This window comes from Hippoglossus stenolepis, chromosome 1 (assembly GCF_022539355.2).
Source record: "Hippoglossus stenolepis isolate QCI-W04-F060 chromosome 1, HSTE1.2, whole genome shotgun sequence".
NCBI classification, from domain to species: domain Eukaryota; kingdom Metazoa; phylum Chordata; class Actinopteri; order Pleuronectiformes; family Pleuronectidae; genus Hippoglossus; species Hippoglossus stenolepis.
The window spans coordinates 24,831,111-24,843,426 of record NC_061483.1 but is presented as its reverse complement, the minus strand read 5'-3'; the positions used below and the strand labels follow the sequence as shown (position 1 = coordinate 24,843,426).

The following is a 12,316-nucleotide window of genomic DNA, read 5'->3' as shown; positions in this document are numbered from 1 at the left end:
AGGACACTGAGGCTTATTAATAATGTCTAGGGATACTGCCTCCATCTCTGGGCACATTATCCTTCTGCATTTGCATTCATTTGGAGCCTACTTCCTGCTAGATTCATTGTTGCGGGGGGGGGGCTTGAGGCATGGTGCACGCAAAGGCTGCCATGTCTGCTTGTGGCCACTTTGATGTAACCATGTGACTGTTCGGGTCACGCAATCACATCATAATGTCGTTTGAATGTTAGATTTGTTTTACTTTTTGTGTGGAAGGGAAAAGGCCAGTGACAAACGTGTCATTTAAAAACTCTGAATTTACAACAATTGCAGTTGCACAGTTGTGTGTGTGTGTGTGTGTGTGTGTGTGTGTGTGTGTGTGTGTGTGTGTGTGTGTGTGTGTGTGTGTGTGTGTGTGTGTGTGTGTGTGTGTGTGTGTGTGTGTGTGTGTGTGTGTGTGTGTGTGTGTGTGTGTGTGTGTGTTCTGAGGTACTCCGGCTTCCTGCCACAGGATATGCAGCGATGGGTTTGGTTAATTGAAGACTCTTCGCTGATCGTAGCAAAGTACCAAATGGGTAAATTTTCACCAATCCTCACCCAAAAGGCTCTGTACTGTACCTGACCCTTCACCCGCAATAATCTTGTGATGCCAAGTGAAATCTGGACCTGCCCGGACCCTTGTGATGCACTAGTTGCTTTGCTGTCAGTAGTAGTAGTTATTTGAGCATAAATGAAGGTGGTATCATAGGCTTTCACAATAAAAGGAATCTTTGCGACTGACTAGACAAGACTGTTTTTTTTGTCTGTTGGCATTGTGATAGGCAGGCGACCAGTCCTGCCTCTCACCCAATATCAGCCTCACGCTACCCTTATAGGTATAGATAATGAATGGAAACGGGTTAGCAAAAATAGGCCGGCTGCCTACAGATGTAGGAGTGGTGAAAAGAGCCAGGGTCACGCGTGGTTCACAGACCCAATGGATACAAATGTACACATACCCCAGTTAAAATGGCAGGGGATCGTCTCCGGCAGCTGCAACTGAGCAGAAACATGACGTTGCCATATGCTGTAGAGATCGGAGAGAAGTTGTATAGAGATGAGAGAAGCAGGGATTTTGTCAGATTGGGCACAACACTTGGAATTGGCAGAAAGAAGAGAGCTTTTAATTGATTGCTTTAACTGAAGGAGCAGAGATCATCATCATTGGTCTCTAATAAGAGCAGGAAAAAACAATAGACTATTGTCTTTTTAATCATTGATTGGGCTGATTGTGTTATGTAAAAAAAATCATACCTCCACTTTTTCTGCTCACTGCAGCTCAGCTTCAGCCTCAGCTAAATGTCTGCTATAAATGTGATACAGTGATGGCTAGAATGCAAATTGTGCAGAATATCAACACATATAATATATCTTACCTCACTTTTTAGCACACATCGGTATTTGCATATTTCCCAACAGGGTATCACTGTGCCATGACGACCACCTGATAAACCGTCATGCTGTATATGGTCATAATCGTCAATATATGCTGTTGCAAATTGTGTTTGCTCTCAACTACTTTACATATGGGAAATGCTATGCAGTCTCAAGTCATCTGTTGTTGACAGTTCCATGCCGTCCTCTTTGCAGAGCATGCAGGCCTGTGAGCGTTTTTGTGAGCTAATACTGTATATTTGCATACCCAGTAGGTCACATTTCCATATTTCCCCCGTTTCTTTTTACTGCCAGTTCACTCTACAATACAAACTTTGTACTGATGCCTAACTGGGGTTGAATGTGACGACATAAGTCAAAAATGTCATTCTCAAGGAACCAACACAAAGTTGCAGTGTAAAAAAACGTAAGCACCATGTAAAGTGCTCTCTCTGCCGCATACAAAGCACTTGTGTGGCATTGCTTGACCAACCAGCATTGGAATTTGATGGGAATGTTGTTTACTGGTTAGCGCTGTCCCTTGTTAAGTGGGATTGCAGCTGTTTTCCAATGCTGGTTCGGTATATTAAATTTTTGCTGAGGACTAATGATGACATCCTGATGTAAGCAGACATATCTGGGACAAGCCAAGTTGTGGAGTTCAGTGTAGACTTTTCACTAGTAGACGTTGTGCTAGTGGCACTGTAATTTGTGAATGGCCACCAGGCTTGCCTCAGAGACTTCTTTTTACATAACCCAAAGCTTTGTCAGTAGTTTTAGAAACTGACAACAACAGTCTCAGTTGAACTCTTTTGAAGCTTTTTTGATGCAGGGGAAGCTGACAGAGCAACAAGCAGCTGAACATTCTCAGTGGCTTTCACATGGTAGAAGTCCATTACTCTAACAGCACTGTGATTCTTAGATTGACTGTGAGATAATCAAACTTGGATTTGAGTTGAAGCTAAATGTCAAACTGTAATTTAGTACTCAAGCAGACATCCTTGAGTTATTCCCATATATTGTAAATAAAGATGGATGACATTCCTCCTAATTCTTCCCATTGTACAATAATGATTGACCAAGCAATCGCGAGTCAGTCCCAGCTGTCAATCATGATGTTTCACCCTGTTTTAAAACCGTAACCAAATAAAAATCTTTGAGAAAAATGTATGTAACATATAATTTGACCTTCAACGCAATTGTCTTCTTCTGTACTGTCACTGGTTCAAATTAGTCCCTCATCCAGCATCAGAGCAGTTTGTTTGTGCATGGTGTAAAATTCTAACAAAGTAAAATGATTAATGAATGAATAGATATGATGAGCACTGGCATGAATCAGACTCCAGCGTAGCTTTCAAAGGGAACCCAGATGGCTTATAGAAAAGATGCATAACTTCCATTCCATATGGGGCTTTTTCACTGATTTGTGATGAAAACAGCAACATTCGGGCTCAGGAAGGTGGATGGTGGATTATTACAGAAACACAACATTAACATGTCAAGTTCCACATGATTTTGCACACAGTGATAGTGAAAATGGCACATGAGACACAAACGGTAGTGATATCACTGTCATCTGGCATAGCAAAGGACAAGGCAGTACTGCACTCTGGGAGGCGCTATATCAAAAGACGACTGTTACATCACTGGGTGTGTTGCCATGACAGTGTCACCAGTAGCTCCTGTCACACAGAGAAAATTAGGAGCCGAGCGGAGAAGGAAGTGACTTTCACTTGTGCATGGAACATCTGGTAGCTGTAGACTTTGATGTGTGACCCTAACACGAAGAGCTGTGAAGTTACTTTTTATTATAAAGAATCAAGTGCTGGTGTCAAGTGCTCAGCAAGTCCTTGATCTTGGTTCGAATACAAATAATACGGCCGTGTTCAGACTCGTAATAGCTTTGTATCAAAAATACAAGCTTCTAGTTCATCTAATTGAGGCCATTGCATTCATGCATTAGGAGTACCACTGCACACAGCTTGGGATAAAATAAAAAGTATAGTCTGACAAAAGAGTGGATTCTGGCTCCACATTTCCCACAGCGCTGGGGCAAAATAAGCCAGCAGAGCATTCTCTCAAATCCAGTCTATGCAAGCACACACACCAGCTAGTATTCCCTGCACTGAGAAGCATGATGTTGAGGCAAAATATCATTGCTATGATAACTTTCCACAGTTGTAAAATCCCGTCTCAAAGGGGATATAAACTGATAATCCTTTCAAAACTGACTCACTGGTTCAGATTCCATCTTTCAGCATGCAACTCCAGCAGCACACCCAAACACACTCTTGTTTATTTATTTTTTGACGCAGTACCATTATCACTGAACACAGCCCTGGGCTTCTACATAGATATTCAGCAGGAGTTATGTTGATGCATACAGTAGGATAACACCCAGTGCAGAAGCACCACACCTTCCTTCTCAGCAAACACACAGTGCATTCATTTCAGTGTGGGCGTTGCAACTATATTCTTCTCTGTGAGAAATCAGTGATGTCTTGTGCCTTAGTGTAAACAGTGTCATTGCTCCACAGTCTGAGATGGAACATTGAATTGAAGAAGAACTCTTCAGTCGCCTCCTTTACTGTGCGAGGGCTTCAAGTTCGAACAAAGTTTGAATGACACGCAGTTTGTTCAAATAAATTTGAATATGCAAAGAAAGTGGCAGCCCTGCTGAGTACCACTTGACTAACTTAAGAAGAGTGATGTGAGCAGCATGGTGCTGAAGCTCTTGAGTAGCTGGTAGGCATTCGACAGCACTGGAGAGCGCTAAGAATAGCACTCACTTGTCTCTCTGCCATTGTCCGGCTAGTGTCTGTAGGCTGGTGAGCGTGGGGCTGCTCTGTTTCAGCAGCACTGCCTTAGACCTAAAGAGTGTCAAAGAGAAAAGAAGCGAGTGCCCTCCGGGTGCACCAGAGCAGCCTGGCCTTGGATATATTTGGCCCTGTCAGTTTGCATACAGATCTGCAATAGTCTGCAATTATGGCGTTTCCTGTTTGAACACAGGATATGGAAGTGCAGTGGACCTTGGCCATAGATGCTCTCAGAGAGCATGCCAGCCAGTAGCCAGGCCCTCTGAAGGAGATGCATCATTTTCATGGATCTAAAATTACACAGTGCACCAAGTTACTTTCAGAGTGCTGGTGGGAAACAGCTAGCGCTTGCATACTGGATCTAATGTGAAGTACTTTCTGTTAAGATCTATAGGCTCTTATTTATAGGATACATCTTAGACATGCAGGGCAAATCACACTGAGTTTAAAAATGGCTTTTCAGTTGGGATAATTGAGCTATGAATTATACTCTGGTTGTTTGTTGCTCTTTTATTATCCATGTTTATTGATCTATTCTGACCGGACTCCATTAAGCTGTATTCAGTCAGGGAAGCAGTGACTAGTGGAGCTATGACCACACTGGACCTCCAGCTACAGCCCCTCCTATCCTCATACAAAGCCCTGGAAAATATGCTTCAGCTACTTCCTCCTTCTTGCTCACCTCCCTGCCCATTTCAACTTCCTGTTCTCTGAGCTGGTCGGAAGTGAGATCCTTTTTAATGGAGTCTTCAGCAGGGCGCCTTATTCTCCTTCAGTTACACTATCAAGATGTTGTCAATTCAAACCAAGTCAATATTCAGCACCAATTCATAACTGTACTTATACAATATTATTTAGAGAGACCCACATTCCTTCATATTGTAGAAACCTTGGACCGATCCCAGCTCGTTGAAGGGCAGCAGTCTGCCTCGACTGGTAGGGTTTCATCGAAAGGCAGAGGAGGAGAAAGGACATAGTGGTAATAAGACTAATGAGACTAGAAGTAACAATTGTAGTAATGGGTGTTGAGCAGGCTCCACGTGGCAGTAGGTATCCTGCAGATCAGTTACACATCCAGATTCTTCAGCTCCAGAGAACCTTCAGAAATAGAGAGAAATGAGAAAGTACAAACCATGGGAAAGAGAAGAAGCCAAGTTAGCAATATGCATTAATGGGATATAAATATGTATAGATTGCGAGGCAGAGGAGGAGGAAGGCCCCCGTCAATCTAGACCTATGGCAGCAGGACTACGGGATGGTTCAGGCAAGTCTGAGCCAGCCTTAATTATAAGGCCCTATTGGCAAACCTGCATGAAAGTCAACAGGCTCACTCATGGTTTCAGTCTGTGTGCCTGGATGCAATTTAGTACGTGAGTTATACCAGGTTGAATTGATTTGACCACACCCGCAAACATTTGTTAGGCACTCATGGAAAACAATATACATGATGCCTCCAATCAAACATGTGCTCAGGGTCATCTAAACATCGAATGTACCAAGATGGAGAAGCTTGGGTGAAAGATGTAGGATGGAGTCAAATATATTTATAGCAATGTTTGATTCACTCCAGAGTTCATGTTATTATGAGTATGTGTTATTTAAATACATTGAAAAAAAAGTCCAACATTTAGTAGTACACACACAACACAAGAAGCATACAGTCAGGACATCAGTGTTTAAGTGACCATAAACGATCCAGATTCATGGGCCAACATCGATTAATAACTAAATAAATTTGATTATCAGTTTGTGTGTGAAGAGTGACAGAGACGCACACACACACACACACACACACACACACACACACACACACACAATCATGTAAATCTTAACCATCCAATCCTGTTTTCTGAGCTGGTTTCATATATCCTGTGCTAAATGTTTGATATATTTTGTATTGTACAATGAAATATCCTTAATTGAATCAAAATTGAATCAAATCGGAAATCGCATCTAGATCTTGTGAATCTGAATCAAATCATTTTGGGAAATCAGTGGCGATACCCAGCCTCAGTTAAGAAATCACCAATGTATATGTGAACTGTCAAGAAAATAAATAATGGGTAATTTTATGCGATGAGCAGTGAAAAATTGTAGGAATACCTAAAGTATGTGCTGGTGCACCTAAATGAAAGGGCGCAATAGTGTGACCAATATAAAAAGTTAGTCTAGAGCCCTGTTTAAGCTGTGGGACCATGTTTCAAGCTATCGGCGTGGAGCTCGCCAAACAGAAAAATAAAGATTTGGATGGCAATGGTGTGATTGCTCGCAGACAGCTATCGCAATTTATTAATGGGAAATATTCACACATCCACATCCAAGGTGTGTTGTAAAGTGTCTCTTGAGAAAAGGTCTGATCTGAGCAAGAGCAATGTGATACAGAAACGTTATTTCCCAAGACTTAAGCAATCACACAGGAGTTCTTAGGGCACTATAGCATTTAGGAGACACAAAAAGGCCACATACATATTCAGTTACCATCTGCAGGAAGAGACAATAGATACACAGATGAAGGTTAATGTAGGCAAGCATGGAGAGACACACCCGCAAAGGCACACACTTTCCACCACACACATGTTGACACACCAAACTACACGTAAAAAGTGAAAGATGTACACTCTCATCTTTATGTCTCCCTCCTCTTCCTTTCTCTTCCTCTACATCTTGATCTCCTTCTGTCTCCTTGTCACTGGAAACAAGGTCACATCTAAAACACGAGTAATGGCTGCAGTAATGAGATGCTCAACAGACTCGGCTTTTAACAGAGGGAAGCCTTCTGCTAATTTACTGTTGCGTTATTTCAGTGACTATATTATCCCTAAAAAGCACAATTAAAAAGTTAGAAAGCCAACTTTTAACTAGCCATGCATATTTTATTAGCAGCTTTGTTTTTCTTTTTGAAAGAATGAATTTGAAAGGAAGATGCACGTGTGTTTCCATGTGTAATTCTCTTCTTAAAACCTTTTTATTGTGAAAGGTTTTACAAATGATTGACATTGGCTCTTATTTACACTGACTATTTCTATATATTTATTTATAAGATTTATTTTTGTCACACAAAATGTTCAATTGTTATGAGAAGTTCTATATGAATACAGTTTATTATTATCATATCACACTATTATGTACAGTTCATGCATGTTTTATTTATATAGAGGAAGTGTATATACGTTTAATATACTGTAAAGTGGTTTCTAATGTTCATTCTACTGCCTGTGTAGGAGGAAATGTTCAGTTCAGTTGTGTTTAGCTCTGACTTGCTTTCTGTTCATTTGTACTTTGTCTATATTAGTAGCTTTACACGTTTTAATGTAAATGAAATCTTACACGTTTTAATGTAAATGAAATCCACTGTTGTCTTGGGTCCTATGTTTCTCAAACAACAGCTCTGTTCTTGCATACATATTTTGCAAAGACATATCTGTTATGTATTTGTTTAAGATTATAACGTACATGGCTCTAGATTAACATATTATTGGTGGTATTTCTAATGCCTTACATCTTTTTATTTACAGCTCTGATGGTACTAGTTGAACAGTGACCGCTTCCTGCCTGAGGAAACCTGCTGCCGAACTCCCTTCATCATGTCTGGGATTCACGTAAGTGCATATTTTAGTGTCATGCATCTCATGTAAATGCAATTTTAATAAGTCTGAATATTAGTATCCTCTAACGCCAGCAGTCCAGTTATATTGTTGTTTAATATGGGAAGTCAGTTCCCTTGCTAAATAGTGAGCTGCACTCTTGCCCAGCTCAGTTTTGGTGGTTTCACATTTCCAGGTTGACTCAGTGGTTTGACTTATGCCTCAGAGTAGGATTACTGTCTCTCCTGTATCCTCTGCCTTCACATGTTTGTATTGATCCAGGGTGTTTTTTCATCTGTCACACCACAGAACTTCACTACAGTCAGGTGAAAGTCTAAAAGAAAAACACCTTTTTTTTTTTTTAGGAATTTAGAAAGAGGCAGTGATCACACTGAATTCTTTGAATCTGTTTCAGTGTTGACTGCGATTCCAGCAAGGAATTTATTCTTCTCGTTTGTTGCATTTTGCCTGATTTTTATCTGTAAATCTAAGCTACAAGTAACATTTTACATTTTGATTGAGCAGGATGTTTGAGACTCAAGACTCTAACATAAAACCCTGTGGCTTGTTGCAGCATAAATCTATTGTCGATTTAGTGTGGTTCTGGTCACCCATTGATAGCAGTGTGGTTCTAAAATTAAACAATGGGTTTCTGTGACAATGTCATAAGGCCATTGGTCCTTTCAACCCAGGATTTTAAGGGGCAGCAGTGTAATCTATTGGTAGTGTTACCAACTTACAACTAAAAGGTTAAAGATGGAGTAATAGCCTATATGCACCCATCAGCAGACTGCCTAACTGTCACGAATCACACTCCAGAGGTGAACTAGAGTTGGATGATGGCTTACATGCTCCTGTCAAAAATAATGAAGTCAGAGGTTGTCCACCTATGTGCATGTCATTGTCCAATACTTGTGCATTTCTGAACATCCTCAGAGATGTTCATATCAGAAGGGTTTTCAGACAGCCAAAAGATGTATGTGTCTTTGAGCAGGAACAACTACAAATCTCATTTGTTACTAAATAAACCTTTGTTGGGGTAGTTTTCCATTATATTTGCAATCACCAATAATCACCTCTGACTCTCGTGTAAATCATCTGATATGGTGATTAAATTACCTTTGAATCACATGTTTAAAACTTAGTTTATTACATGTTAATAGTTCAATATGGATATTAATATATTGTTATAACTAGATGAGGTCCAGTAAAACAGAGATGCATTTAATTACTCAAAGTTATACACTATAACCGAGTTTCAAGAGGCATCAAATAAAGCACAAGAATCAATGTTAAGACAGTTGGTCCTCTTTGCCTTTGCAGGTCAGTGCAGTGCTCCTCAATGTTGCTCCAACATTTATACAACCACAGTTTGGGTGTATTAATGAAGGGCTTTAAAGTGGGTGGGGTTAGCATGCACAAGTCTCTGAGATGTACTATTACCTAGAATTTGTGCCACACTGAAAAATATATTTTAGATATTCCTTGTGCTTTTTTTAGAATAATAAACAAAGTGGTGGAACATGTGTGAAATTTATAAATGTTCACACATGTTCCACCACTTTCTTATTTGTTAATTGATTTGTAGTTTTATGTAGATAAAACTACATAAAACACACAGCTCCTTGTCCTGAACTAAGTTACATCTCTGTGATTAAATGCTGGTTCCTCCTTTTCTCTATGTGATGCAGGCACCATGGTCGACTGGCGCAGAGTGTGTAGCCAAATACAACTTCCAGACTGCCAATGAACAGGACCTGCCCTTCTGTAAAGGAGACGTACTGACCATCATCGGAGTCACCAGGGTAAGGAAGCCAGTGGCTGAGTGCACACTTGTAAATTATGGACATTATGCTAGATAAACACACCAAACTGTTATCCTGCTCAATGTTCTGAATTTGGCTGTAGTGTAAATGCTAATATGTGACCCCTGTCATAATTTTAATGTTGATATTCATGTCTTTGGTATTTCAACATTTCACCTCTGAGGCCGTTCACAATGAAAGTGAGATGCTAAAAGACAAAAGAAAGAAAAGCTCACCCCCTCATGTTAGGATTCAAATAGATAAATATCACGACATGCTGCAAACAATCAAATAGAGCACAGTACAAAACAAAGAAGCGCTTCATGATAAAGTATGTAAGCGAGATGTAAGTCCATCAAACAGCTCTGTAGCACCAGTCAGTATGCTTCTCTTTTAGCTGGAGGCCCTCTCTGGCTCCCATCGGTGCTTTAGATAATACAGCAGAGCTCACTGTTTGCAGTAGCTTATTCCCACTCATATCTGATTGAACCAGTGGTGTTGAAGTGGACTGCAGCATCCATTCTGCACTGTGTTCTGTAGGTTTCTCCAGAATGACTCTGATTTATGCAGAGATGACAGCATATCGTGTGTTTGACTGTTTCAGGATCCAAACTGGTACAGAGCGAGGAACACGGTGGGCAGAGAGGGCACCATCCCAGCCAACTATGTCCAGAAAAGGGAAGGAGTCAAGCTAGGAGGCAAACTCAGTCTTATGCCGTAAGTACCAGAGGGGTAACAGGGGAGGCTCAAACATTATGTTCAAAGTTTTGTGTATATCACCGTCATAGTGTTTATGTAAAACTGAGAAATGTTCTGACATTGTTTAAGTCCATGTAATGTTCTATATACTGTAAGTCCTGACTAAATACATTAGAAGAGTAAATAAAGGTGTAATACGTAATGTCTTTGATGAAAACGTATTTAGAGAGAACATTGTATGAACATGATGACACTTAAGTGAAGTGCATTACAGAACGTGACAGTATGCAGCAGTAATAGAAATATTAACTGTAGATATAGTCATGTGTCTCTGTTCACTTCCACATGTGCTCTCCATCCCTCTGAACAAGATGATGTGCCACCACTTCACTTACATCTGATTCAGAAGCTTCAAAAGAAGGAAATTCCATCTCTTCACATCTTTTGGTTTTTACTGCGTCGCCTCCTCTTGTCAGTGTGTTGCTGCCACAAAGGCCAGGACCAGCTGCGCACTACCTTTTGAATCAGGCATTTTGAAAGTGCTGCTATTTCAGAAAATGGAAAATGTAAGCATATGCAAATGAACAGAGACAGGAAAGCTGAGGCTTCTCCAGGGTTTAAATTTGACAGATTAGTAGAAAGTTTTTAACTTTGGTGGTAAGTGTCAGATGATGCGAAGTTAGAGGATGGTCACTGTTAGGTGGCGCACGGCGAGATACAGTGTGAATGAATGGAACTGGATTCATTAACCTGAGCTCGATTTACACATTTATTCCAGTTTTTCATTGTTTATTGTGTTGTGTTTTTCCAGCCAGTTTTTGACTTTGACAACATTATGGGATGTGCTGTATCTGTCTAACATTTAAATACAATGAGGCGCTGATGGATCAATTCTGCTACAGATACGTCTGGCGTCCACACTACTCCGGAGTTTTAGAGCTGCTAAAAGAGATGGGCTAGGGTTAGGGTGAACTAAAACGCTGCTGGCCCCGTTTTAGTATTGAAAACTCCAGGGCTGCGTTTTAGTCCGGACAACCTCTTGCTGATTGGGTCTTTTTTGGTCATGTCGAAGCCTTCGCTGATTCGTCAGATTCCTATCACATGACCAAAACATTAGCATTGGCCTCGGCTACCAGTTTAGAACGCGACATGGATAATCAATTACAAGCGCTGCTGACCATGTGGGTCTTGCTAACAGATGTTGTGCAGTTCAATTCTGCATGTTACAACTTACATACATAGAAGACATGGCACGTGCATGCTCAGCATACGTGTTCATGTGATATAGTTTTCAGGCTTGTTAATATGTTATTAAATGGTCATTTGGACATAGTGTATGTATGAAATCCCTGAACAGTCATCATAGGAAACGTTTTCCCATGAATGAATAGTGATAGGTATGACAGTCTAACTGACAATGACACTGTTAATGGAGCTCACAGTAGTTGGTGGTATGACATACTGTATTAATATCTTGTCAGCAGGAAATGTTTAGGTGGACCTTTGACCCTCTTTGTCTCGCTTCATCACCTGCTGCTCAAAGCTTTAACTCTCTTTCCCTCTACCGTTCACCCGACCTCTCCACACCATGTGTCACACGCTTTCTATAACAGTATGAATTACTCAGGTCCATTGCTAGCTTCAACTTTGCCATAGCACCGATTAAAAATACTTCGTTTTAACTGACATCAACAGTTGATATACTTCAGAAATGTTTTTTAGCACCTGCTTACTTCTGTCATGAATTTTACTTTTGATTTCACTTTTAAGGAATGAATAAACACTATGTTATATCCTATAACACAAGATTCTCTTGCTGATCTCCTGGCCCTCAAAATGCTAAAGCCGCCATCACAAGTTGTATCTGTGGAGGAATGAGCTGTAACCCTCAGTGACTTGTTGACTTTGTTATGAATGACTAACAGATGTTTCAGAGACCTCTCCCTCTCCTCTGGTTCACATGAGAGTTCAGTCGTGGTCCTCTGTCCCCATGGTCCCTCTGACTGACTGATCCTGA

At 40.7% G+C, this 12,316-nt stretch overlaps 1 protein-coding gene across 1 annotated transcript in view; it reads left to right on the top strand.

Annotated features, from left to right (window-relative positions):
• Positions 1-12,316, top strand: part of LOC118108476 (tyrosine-protein kinase CSK) — a 45,254-nt gene that overhangs the window by 17,684 nt on the left and 15,254 nt on the right. The window contains exons 2-4 of the mRNA XM_035155732.2: positions 7,727-7,810; positions 9,487-9,600; positions 10,205-10,317. Of these exons, the coding sequence (XP_035011623.1) occupies positions 7,796-7,810; positions 9,487-9,600; positions 10,205-10,317 (242 nt within the window). The 5' untranslated portion in view covers positions 7,727-7,795. The remainder of the gene's footprint in view (positions 1-7,726; positions 7,811-9,486; positions 9,601-10,204; positions 10,318-12,316) is intronic.